The 12,388-nt window shown below is 42.2% G+C and overlaps 1 protein-coding gene across 1 annotated transcript in view; it reads left to right on the top strand.

Annotated features, from left to right (window-relative positions):
- The window catches only part of arhgef40 (Rho guanine nucleotide exchange factor (GEF) 40), a 48,900-nt gene that overhangs the window by 22,512 nt on the left and 14,000 nt on the right, over nucleotides 1-12,388 (top strand). The window contains exons 14-21 of the mRNA XM_011487689.4: nucleotides 2,168-2,306; nucleotides 2,566-2,685; nucleotides 4,429-4,620; nucleotides 4,689-5,177; nucleotides 6,069-6,436; nucleotides 7,480-7,729; nucleotides 8,896-8,985; nucleotides 9,890-10,096. Coding sequence (XP_011485991.1) covers nucleotides 2,168-2,306; nucleotides 2,566-2,685; nucleotides 4,429-4,620; nucleotides 4,689-5,177; nucleotides 6,069-6,436; nucleotides 7,480-7,729; nucleotides 8,896-8,985; nucleotides 9,890-10,096 — 1,855 coding nt within the window. The remainder of the gene's footprint in view (nucleotides 1-2,167; nucleotides 2,307-2,565; nucleotides 2,686-4,428; nucleotides 4,621-4,688; nucleotides 5,178-6,068; nucleotides 6,437-7,479; nucleotides 7,730-8,895; nucleotides 8,986-9,889; nucleotides 10,097-12,388) is intronic.

Genomic DNA, 12,388 nt, shown 5'->3' with positions numbered 1-12,388 from the left:
ATGACACGGTGAGTCAAATGCAGTCTGTTGCTTTCAGCAGCAGACACAGAAACAATGTTTGCGCTGGTTTCTGCTGTTGTACCAGCTGAACTTTAAATACCCACTCAGATAAAAATTGTCTTTTTAACACGTTTTTGTGGCATTTTTTTCTCGTGATTGAGGATATGAAGAAAATTAAGCTTAAAATTGCATTTCTGAATGTTTCTTTATTTAAATGTTGAATCAGGAGGAAATGAAAAAATGCTGCTTTGAAAAGGTGCATATTTGTGATGTGGAAAATACACCGGGCGGTCCACAAGCTCCCTGCTCCGCTCTATTCTGATTCACGTCTTTGTTTTCCTTGTCTAATCTGGAATCTGACTCAAAAATGTACAGGACGAAAGCTTCAATATTGCTGGTTGTTTTTGTCGCACCAGTGAGGTTAGCTTGGGGATGTGAGGGGCTGTAAGCTAGCAGGAGTGCATGTAAACAGAGAGCTCTCATTATAGGGAGGGGAAAAGGCAGCGGGGTTGCCCCATGCCAACAGTCCTGCTCACAACTCAGAGGTGAAATATTTAATGAACTACTCCCTCTCTGCTGAAAGTATGTCCTAACGACACAGGCTTTTTGATTTGGGCTAAAAATGGCTTATGAGACCACTGGGAAGACTTAGAATAGATCAGAAGATGATTGAAGTGGGCCTAAAGGAAGTTTGTGTCTGACTGAATTGTCGTCATGACTCTTTTGTGTTGTAAATGTGGTGGTAGTTTTTAAAATGTGCATGTCTGGTATCTCTGAAATGAGTCAATCCCAAATGTTTGTACAAATTTTCAGACAAACATTCAGCTGGAATCTGATCGCTGTTTGGATCCCAGAAGAATGCAAACACTCAGAAACTCTCATGATGTTTTGAGGAACCATAAGCAGGAGATGCTGAGCAGCTCGACAGAAATCTAATTCAAAAAGCAAACTATGACAAGACTTTATAAAAGTAGAAAGAAAAGAAAGCTCGAGTTCAGAGAGAACAAAAAGGCAGTAAACAGGAGACACTGGCTAACTAAAAACTATAACCAACAACAGGGGACATTTAAACAGAAAACACAGCATGACACGCAATGAAAGCTGATTTAAAAAGGCACAGATCCATGCAGACAGGTGGATGGCTTAAGGGTGTTGTGCCGTGTCATCACTCTGCTTTGAATGTTCATTGCATTTCATGATTTTTTGGCAAACTTCGTCTGTATCGTCTGTTTCTGCTTTGGTGGAAGGAACTGCATAGGAATGCAGGAAACCATAAAGTCCGACAACAATAACCATGTAATCTATTACAGTTTAGAGGTAACCTGATTACCATGGTTTGTTTATGTCCTGAAGTTTTGATGATTTACATTCTTGTGGAGGGAGATCAAAAGAGTCGTCGCCTACTAGACGTCACAGTTATCCTATTGGTGAAAAAGAGCTGACAATGAAAATGCTGACTCAGTGTTTGTCTGAACCTATCACAGCAGACACGTGGAAACTGCAGAGTCATGCAGGAAGCAGGGAAAGCCCCACAGCTGCTCCTCCCTTTCCAGAAATGCCCGCCTGAGGTCTGCAGCTGGCAAAAGCTGCATCCTGCACACGCTCAGACCCAAATGGCAGCTTTACTGCTGAACCATCTCAATACTGCAGCTGGTGGAGCATTTCTTAGAGTCTTGTGTTGTGGTCAGGATTTAGCTCTTAATTATGATCTAGACTGTTCATGTGTCTCAAATGTGTCTGCAGCGTTAGACTCTCATTTGCTTCATGTTTAAGTTGCTTCCAGTTAATTTTTATGCTCTTCTAATTCCATTTCCATGTCATTAGAATCTTTTGTTCAACAAGTCTTTTTGTTTGCAGAAGTGCATCAGAAATCCGGTTTGGATCTGAACTTGATTTTTGTTCTAAATTCTCCAACTTACTAAAACAATTATTATTAGTATATTTTTTAAAACAAGTATTCCTATCAAAGATCTAATATCTGACACATTTTTGCTTCACTTCCTGCTTCATGAAATCCTGCTGAGACTTAACCAAAGAAAATCTCACTTTATTTAAACCCTCCTTTTTTCAGACGTGAACTGCACAGAAATGTATGCAAAGACAGGAATGACGCACTTCTCAGTCCTTCATCATGCATGTGTCATCTCTGCCTCTGGTTTTCCCACAGGGCCGCTCTGGCCGCAGCCTCCCAGCTGTATGACAGCGTGGACCACGCTCTGCATCAGCTGGTTCAGGTGTCCAACCAGAGAGGCCGCAATCTGGAAGCGCTGGGACAACTGGCAGGACTGGTGGACAAACTGGAAAAGGTCTGCTACGGGAGGAACATACACTTTTAATCAGCAGAACTGCTCTTTGAAGGGCCCTTTTTGCTTCAGTTTGTCGTCAGTTATCTGTGTGAAAACCCTTAAATTTCCTCTGTAATGTACTGTTCCTCTGTAAATGTACGTTTTTGTTTCCTCTCCCTGTAAATCTTCCAGAGTTCTGATCATGATACAGTTTGCCTGAGTGAGTTTCTCTCCATCTCTCTGTGTTCTGTTTATATGTGGCCTGGCCTCCAACCCACAGTGTGATAAGGAGATTGAGGAAGTGCAGCTGCAGCTGGAGGACTACAGAGATCCCCCCCTGTCCCTCAGCAGGCTGTCGCTCAAACAGCAGAAGTTCAGGACCTTCAGAGAAACGGTCAATGTGAGTTGAACCTGTGTGGCAGAAGTCCTTCAACTGTTCTTAAAGGAAAACTTCCAACAAGTAAATTGTTTTCACTTCCTGTGAATTCTTTTTATCTTTCAGTGACTTTACGGCTGCTAAAAGAAAGCATAAAAAAGATTAAAGTTCTCAGTTATAAAAGTTCCCCCAAAAAAAGACCCCAGGTTCCAAAAAAGCTCATTTTGCCATAAAGTGATGTTGAAAGTGTTCACAAAGACCAAAAGTGTGTGTTTCAGAACATGGATCAGGTAAATTTCCACTTTAATTGTCAGGAAAATTGTTCCGGATGCAAAGATAAACACTAAGGCCTGTTGAAGTGGAGCAGCTGTTTTTAAAGCCGGCTCTTCAAAAATGTACTGCTCTGTGTGGTTTAAAGGTTCTCATTTTGGAAGGAGAGGCTGAACTGAGGTTTAATACTGCACCCGTGTAACTAAGGAGGCAGTTCTTTCTGTTCTGGTTCATTTTACCACTCTTAGTGGTTTGTGTGTGATGCTACGTTCACACGGGGCATGTGATGCGCGTTCAAGAACGGACTGAACACGGATTCTTGATTGCGGTTTTAGGATAGAGTGTTTACACGGGACTGTCACCACCTGATACCACCTGGTGTGAAATGTTGAAAAGATACAAGTCTCATGAATTTTGCATGAAAAAAAAATGTTACCCATATGTCACTTCATTTCCCCTGATAATCCGGGACAAATTTTCAGTCTGAAAACACCCAAGCGGACCCTCAGTCTGAATACAATCTGTTCCTGGAGTGGAACAACTGAACCAAAACGGCCACTATAGCTGACATAACCGAGAAGAAATGTAGTAACAGATGATGCGTAGACAAATGAAAAGCAATGTTGGTTGTTTTATCAAAGAAAAAAAAGAGTCCAACTTGTTAGAATGTTTATTTGAACACAGCTGAAACCACTTCTTACATGCTCTTCTGTGTCTCATTACGCAGTATGCTCGGCGGTGTGACATCACCTTGTAGTTTCCTCAACAGAATTCTCTTTTTTTTAAATCCAAAACACCACAATAATGAAACACAGCAACTCATTGGAATGTGATCGGATGAATTCAGACTCATTAAAACAACTTTTAATGGGATACAAATCGCTTCTCACATTGTTTCCCTGATAATCTATATGTCATAAACATTAAGCAGCGTACCTTCACACTCGGCGTCTCTTCATCTCTTCAGTTGCTAGCATCCTATACATTAAATTATACACGGCATGTCTCCTTGCCAGTAACCACCTTTCAAGATGCCTCCGTCATATCAGTTTGATTGTTGTTCTAGTTTTTATTTTATCTAAAAATAAAGCTTTTGTTATTTTTTTTCCATTTCATTTCATTTTGCAATAAATTAGTATTTCTGAATTTTTGTCAATAATGATGCTGACTCAGAAATTAGGGGGCAAGAGTAGAACAGAGCTTTTTGCTGGGGGGGCAGCAGTCCCCCAGAGCCCCCGTAGCTCCGTCCCTGGTCCAACACGCATTTGCTACGTAGAGCCCGAAAACGGACCTAAAAACTGGCGTAGCAGCGCATGAACGTGAGAGTTTTGAACTTGAAATGTTTACACATATTTACATAGACTTTTATCTGGCCACTTGAACACACATTGCAGAGGGCAGTGTGAACATATCCTAACTGATAACCTTTCCTCATCCAGGCACCAATCCACCAGAAAGCAGCAGATAGCTTCACTCTGGACCTTCTTGCACTTTCAGGAGCTGCACAGTGAGACTCTGGCTGTTCTCAGTGACTTGGAGGGCTGGAACCAGCTGAACTGGGCCGGGCTCAGCCAGGTGCAGATCCGACTTCCTCCGGTCAGGGAGAAGCTGAGAGACATGTCGCACTGTTTGTCAGACTGCTGGACCACTCTGGACCACACGCAGAGGCTGCTGTCCACCCTGACCGAGGTGGGGCGGGACTCCCAAAGTAAGCTCCTCCTCCTCTCAGCTCAGCTGACATCTCCTCTCCCCTGCAGGCTACCCAGTGGTGTGATGCAGTCTGCTCCGCCTCCTCCACTTGCCCTCTCTCTTCCCTCCCTCCGATCCCCCCCTCACGCTTTCAGGATGCTCGGTCTTTGGCTATGGAGCTGGGGGGCGGACCCCTCATGGACCTCTGGACTCAGACGGTGGAACGTTACCAGCGGACTGTTGCTCAGGTCAAACCCAGGTTTCTTCAGTCTGAGAGGACGCAGGGCCAGGGGAAGCCCAAAACCCCCTCCCTCCCCAGCCAGTGGGACCTGTTGGGCCCTGACTCAGAGAATGAGTGGGGGCTGGGGGCTGGAGGAGGTGAAGGGGGCCTGCAGTCATGGGGTTCCCTGGCTTCCCTGTTCAGACCGCAGACCTGCTCCACTCTGAAGATAGGAGACGAGAAAGGGAGTAAGAAAGACACCACAGGAGGAGGAAACGGAGGAGGGGCCGGGGGCGGGAAGTTCCTACAGAACCTTCTCAATCCTGCAAAGAAGAGTGTGAGTTTGGGGCAATCCCTGTGACAGAACGAGCTGGTTCAATTCAGGGTTATCACAACATTTCAGCTTCTACATTTTAAACTCTTGCTGCAGCTCTTTTGGGGGTGTCTGCCCGCTCTGCACTTGAGTGAGGGACTAACTAGTAAACATCTCCAGTCACGTTCACACTGCCCTCAGCAATACATGTTCAAGTGACCACTTCCACCAAAAAGTCTATGTAAATGCACGTAAATGTGCATATCGGGCGTTCAAAACCCTCTCATTCACTCATAGTTATGCAAGTGTTTCAGACTGTTTTTGGGCTCTTTTTTGGGACAGAAAGCGTGACCATTGAACGCAGGTTGAAAGTTAAACCAGGTTCAACCAAGGCTTGGTGCGAAATGTCAAAGTGGTGTAAATCTTGGAAATGCTCCAAGTTTTTTTTTTTTTGCAGCTCTATTCTGAAATATGAAAGACTTGATGTCACTTAATTCTGGCTGGGTACAAACTGCAATTATTAATTTCTCCTCCATGATCTATTTTCAAATGTTGGCATTTCCGTGAATTAAAAGGGTTGCCATCTAGACGTCCTTACAAAATTCAAGTCCCTGATTGGTCAAGGTTCAACTGGTTTAACTTTCAACGAGCCACATGTTTTGTGTACAGGGCCTAAAAGCGGTCGTAAAAACCTGTGTAGTGATGTTTAAATGGGAGAGTTTGGAAATCGAAAGCCCAGAAAGCGCTTTTACATAGACTTTTCATTAGAAATGGTCACTTGAACGCGGGTTGCCGAGGGCAGTGTGAACGCAGCTTGAACGTAGTTTAGATTCTCCACGACTCTCGAGGAGACAGAAACATGTGTCATATCTGTTCTGTAAGATAACTTCTTTATAATGTGTTCCAATGTTTCAGCCTCCAGAGGCCCCCCTCCCTCCAAAGCCACCCAGAAAGCGCCACCCGAGTTTTGACCTCCAGGCTCTCCTGGCTCCCCGTAAAGGCGCAGCCACTCCCAAATCTGTGGAGTCTCCAGCATTTGGAGCGTCTCGTAGCTCCCCCATGTCCTGGCTGGGGAGACGAGCCCTGGCCGACCCAGTCATCACCACCAGCATGGCAGCAGCTGTCCCTGATTGGGCCAGTGGGAGAGGGGGAGGGGTTCTCATCCGAGGGGTGGAGGTCAGTAGCAAGGAGGTGGTGGACCACACAGGGTCACCCAGGCAGCATGTCCTGCTGGGGAGGGCAGACAGAGACGCAGGCGCAGATAAAGGGAGTTCTGCTCAGAGGTGAGGTCAACTTTTTGTTTTTCTTTGCATTAAAGAATTTAACCCTGTCCCTGTGATATCCTGTGGGAGCTAGGGTCTGTGAGCTGGGGCCCCTCTGTCCTCTGTTCAAACTGAGATTTTGGTTTTCGTACATCTGGGTGTTTTGGTCGGTGTTGCCCTCTAACATCCCTCTCTCTTCTTCCCTCCTTTCCTTTTCCGTCCATCCAACACAAAAGATTTTCAAAAACAATTAAAATGAATAAATTTTGGCCTCGATTACAAAAGGGGTTTATTTAGACATACCTCTGGTTTGTCAGAAGATTAATAACCCCTGTTGTTAAAGTAAAATATGTCCAACACAAGAGACCTTCAGCTCTCATCTGTCTGTCCAGCTGTTGGACAGGACAAGTTTAAAAAAAAAAAAAAGATGGATGGATGCAAATATAGATTAATGGATGATAGATGAATATGAAGATGGATTGATACATGATAGAAAAATGGATGGGTGCAAAGATGGATGGGTGGATGGATGTGAAGAGGGATTGATGGATAAAAAGATGGATGGATACAAAGGGAGATGGATTGATGGTGGATGTATTGCTGGATGGATGGCTGGATGGTTTGATGGATACAAAGATGGATGGATAAAGAAATTGAAGGACGGAGACAAAGAAGGATTAATGGATACAAATATGGATAAATACAAAGATGGATAGATGGATACAAAGATGGATGGATAAAAATATGAACGGATGGATGGATACAGAAACTGAAGGATGGAGAGGAAGTTGGATGGATGGCTGTATACAAAGATGGATTGATGGATGGATGCATCTGTTGGCTTTCTGATCAGACAAATGTCACGTGACATTGTCTTTGAAGATTTTTGTCTCTTAATTTCGGAAGAATTCTCAGAATATTTTTTGTCGATGTGCTGAACTTTATTTCTCCTTTCCAGATCCAACTCCCCTACACTTGACTGTATTTGTTTTTTTATGAAATGAGTAAAATCCCTGATCTTCTCGTCCTGCTTTGTCTCTCTTCTTCCTCGTCCTCATCCACAGTAAGCCATACCTGCTGTGGTGCCGGATGCTGAGCTCGGAGAGGCAGTATGTGGCCATCCTGAAGGGGGTGGAGGAGACTTACCTGCCGCTGCTGGAGCTCTCGGATAGCCCCGCCTCTCTGAGGGGGAAAGGGGAGTTGCTGTTCTCCAACTGGAGCAGCCTCAGTACCTTTCACTCCCAGAGTCTGCTCCCTGCCATGGAGGGCGCTCTAGTGCAGAGTCTCCTGCAGCAGGACTGCTTCAGCAAATATGTGAGTTTTAATCATTGGAGCAACATTCTTCATCCACTAACTGCAGCCATGAGTTACATGTGCTCCTGCATAGAAATCTGTTCAATGTAATCCACAGATTTTCTCTTTAAAGGGTGAATCTATTTGGTAAAAGACACACGTTTTTCAAAATCTTCAGGCTTTTTTGACATTGTTTTAAGTGCCGTATTTTTTAATAAGATAAAAGCAGATTTAATCACTTTAATAACATTTCTTAACACAACAGTAATTTATGATCAAGTTAGTTACCTATAATGTAGTTCTTTACTTACTATTGCATAAACCTGATAGAAAATAAAAAGATTAATTGAATGTAAAAACTACTAAAATTGAATATATGACTTGTACTTTTAAATATAATCTGTATTGCTTACTAATAATTTATGTTTTATTTAGCAAATTGAAGTTGAAGTTATTTAAAACATATTTAAGAGCTTTTTAAGAATTAAAACTTTCAGAGTTTTACTCATTTAGCATGTATTTGGGTCTTCTAACTCTTCAAAAGCTTTTATGGTTTTTCTGTCGTTTTCCTGTGTTGTCCCCTTCAAAATTAGGAACTTTCAAGTTTTCTTTTCACTTTTTGGGCCAAAAAGAGAAATTGTTGGAGCTTTTCTTTTGAAATGTTTGCTTTAGTTTTAGCAGGTGTTGCATCACTGATTACTAATATTCAATTTCCAATTGTAGACTTTCTTCATCAACCACTAAACAACTCAGCTGATGCATTTATGTAGTTTATGCATTAATTATCTCTTATCTGCTTTAAAATTATTCAGCTAATGGAGCATCAACCAACAGCATTTTATTAACTACCTTAGCTCATTAAAGTCCTTTTGTTTTTATTTAAGTTTTATCGGTTTATGCAATACTGTATGCAGTCGGTTGTTTTGATTAGAGTGTAAAGTGTTTATTTTTGCTATTTTTGCTTCTTTTTACTATTTTTATGAATGAGTCCATTATTGTTTTTTTTTCTGCATGTATTAACCAGGGAATGTGAGGACATTGACTGAATCTGTGCTGTCTGTTCAAATATGTTGCACATTTGACAATATATCTTGAATCTTTCATTAGCTGAAGAATTTGAATGCAGATAAAAAGTGCAGCACTCAGTCGAACAGTTTCAGTTTTTCCCTTTCATCATGTCTTCACAGCGAGACCACTTTCTCCAGTATTCCCACTACATCAGGTCCAAACCAGAGCTGGACTCCCCTCTGGTCATGCAGGCTGCTGACTTTTTCAAGGTAAGACCTGTCATGTTTCAGTGGATCCTGGTGGCAGGAAGAGCCTGCTTGGTTCTCTGTGTCAAAACTTCTCTGTTCAGTTCAGCAAAACCAAACAAAGCATGCTGCTCCTGGATTTGAGCTCAGTATCAGAGAATCTGTGTGGTCACTAAACACGTGGTTTGTTGATGCATCACAAACACAGAACAATTATTCTTCTGAGGCAGCAATTATAAATGAAGTGTAGACATTGAAGCTAATTTTAGCTCAATAAAGTCCATGAATTAAAGGAAGATTACAGCCTGACTAATTGGAGCTCCAGAGCTATAATTAACTAAAACTAAGACATCAGCAGCGGGATGAGATGAGAAAATTTAATCTGAGCTCTGAGCTCTAATCCGCATGGAAGAACTGTTGTTCAATGTTTACTCACTAGGGGGCACCATCCTCCCACAACTGCAGCTGCTGACACTTCAGATGATTTGGGTTTTTGCTAACAGTGATGGAAAGAAAACAAAAAACAGATTGAAATAAGGTCAACCATGTGTTATTTTACTAATACTTCTATAGATTAGATTAGTAATCTGACTTTGCTTCTGTGGGAAGTGTCAGAATGACACTTTAATGAAATAAACCTGCTCTAAATGTAGATTGGACATGTAGATGGTTGTATTTTTGTTCCTTTTTAACTCAGAAACTGTCTTTTTCCACAACATACCACTCAGATCTTTAGTGGGTAAGGGTCTGGATTTTTTTTTTTGCCAACATTTTTTCAGTTGGGGGGTCATTATCGGGTTCACAAATGAGGGATTATTGAAGTCATCAGGTAGATGGTGGTGGTGGGGGGGGGGGGGTCTATGCTCAGATATGCTGTTAAATCACTGCATTGAGGTTTCTAAGTGACCGCTTTGCTTTTTCTCCTCAGTCCAAACTCCCCCAGGCCTCCCCCCTCCCTCCCCTCTCCTTCCCTCAATGCCTGCAGGCCCCCATCCAGAGGCTTGAGCAGTACTGTGAGGCGCTGATTGAACTGGGGGGCCTTAACCCCGCTTCAGACTCCGCCCTCTCTGTCCTCAGACACGCCCAGCGGCATGGCGAGGACCTCAGGGCCAGTGACCTCATCATTGGGTGTCCGGTGAGAACGCCTGTCCCACTTTCCTTTCTTAGACAGAGCTGCAGTGTGTCGAGGGGGTCGTTTCGTATCACACACATTCTTTTACAAGTAACCTTTGATGAAAAAAGTAAGAATTACTGAAAACGGAGCAGAGCGTCCATATCCAGCCCCATCATGCTGATTATCACAAACCCAAACAAATGTTCGGGTATAATATTTGCTTTAGGAAAAAATAAATTAATACCATTCATAGGAGACAAAGAGACTCATTCATGTATTCACTCCAAAAGTCAGATTTTTTTTAAATAGCTGAAGGAAACAGAGGTTACAGTTACAGTTCCTGCCTTTCATGTGAGAAGCTCTGCCATCACGAAGATGGCAGAGCAAAACCGTCATGGAGGAGAAACTCCTGGATGATTTTTCCAGCAGCAGAAACAGGAAATGGCTGTAAACGACTTAAACTGTCTGTGCTGAAGAGGCAAAGGATCCTCCTGTATCCACCACAACAGGCGTTGCACTGATGCATGAGTAGTTTTAGCTCATTAGTTCTAGTTTGTGAAGTTTTTATCTAGATTTTGATTTTTAACTTGTCAGATAACTAAGTAAAAAAAAGAAGTTGAATCAACTATCAGAGAGGCTTATTTTTAGAATGCGCTTAAAGCACATATTCTTATTATCTGTTTCACAACAGTGTCTTGTTACTGTTCAGAGGCAAAGTTCTTACAGTATAGAATTACATTTACGTTTTACAGACCTAAAAAAAAATGTCATGTTTGACTTCCTTACATTTTTAATTCATGTGAATCTGCTGCAGCAGGAGGATCTTATTTGATAACGTGTGCATTTTATTTTGAAAGGAACTTGTATTAAAGCATCTATAACCTTGTTTTAATTCAATTATTGTGAATATTTTAAAGCCGATGCTCTCTTTGGTAAAAAAGCCACCCGATGTCAGGAACTGGTGACATGTGACCAAATATGCAGGAGACCAGGATTGGTGTCAGAAACTTAAGCATTTATTAAATAAACTTCAACATGACAAACAAAAAGGTGACAAAGCAGATGAACTGACAACGAAGACCTGAAAAAGCAGACTCTTAAATACACTAAGGACTATTAACTGAAATCAAAACATCTGAGAATGATTATTTAACATGAACGTGGAGTGGCGGACAGGGGAACAAGTCAGAACATGACCAAAAACATCACTGAATAAAAAAACCCAACTGCACAATCTTCACGACTTACACTGGAAGAGCAGATCCAGCAGTGTGGCTGTTAAAATAAACAGTCTTTACATAATCTGTTAGTTCTGGATCAGTTCTTCATTACTATAGACTGACTTTCACAAGTTGGTTCATCCCTCACCAAAACTCTGACCACAACGATCTGATTACTCTGTTATCTGATTGCTCTCATTTGACGCGGTGTAAATAGCGTCCAGGTGAGGAACTTTTTAAGACCCACTCCCATGAAAATTGTGTTTTGGGTGTTTTTAACATGTTCTTGTGGCATTTTTCTGATGATGGAGGACATATATAAAGAAAGTGAAGCTTATATATGCATTTTTGGGTATCTCTTTATTCAAATCATTGTGAATCAGGAGCAGACAAAAGGAAAAACCTTGTAGTTGCTACGTACAAACTACAATCGGCAGGCCACAAGCTTCCTGCTCTGCTCATTTTGATGCATTCACTGGCAAACAAATAGATTCTTGTATGTTAAGGCATCATAGGAAATAAGTGGAGGCTTACTGCCCATCAATGGTCCCACCCACAACTCAGAGGCAAATTTCAAATAAACTCCTGCTGCTCTGCAGAAACTGTCCTAAAATGATCACACAGGTTTTTTTTATTTTTCCTAAAAACGGCATAATCATAGTTAAGAGACCACTGGGAACGTTTTGAAAAAAGATCCAGAGAAGATCAAAGAGGAATTTTTTAAAAAACAAACAGAAGTTGTACAGCTTCGGAGGAGAGAGCTGAAAATGGAAAAGTCCTAAGATAAGCCGTAAAAAGACAAAAGTGAGTCATGACAAATGTAAAAACTCCCCCTCACACACACACACCGTGGGTGAAGTGGTTGAGCACACACACTTACACTGACCCACTTCAAGGCAGGAAACGGTGTGTGGATGCGAGCAGCAGTGGGCGTTTCTGTGGGTGTTCAGCATCACTTTCATGATGACCCCTGTTTCCCTACGGTTTTATAAATAAAGTTTTATCCGTGGATCTGTGTGAACCTTGTCCTCGTGCGGTTCTGTCCCGCTGCATGTCTGTGTCCTGAAGCAGCTCTGGGTATTTTTGACTTTTC

Source organism: Oryzias latipes, chromosome 18 (assembly GCF_053564925.1).
Source record: "Oryzias latipes strain Hd-rR chromosome 18, Olatipes_Hd-rR_3.1".
Taxonomy (NCBI): Eukaryota; Metazoa; Chordata; class Actinopteri; order Beloniformes; family Adrianichthyidae; genus Oryzias; species Oryzias latipes.
Note: the sequence above shows the minus strand (reverse complement) of the source record. Positions and strands in the feature narration are given on the sequence as shown.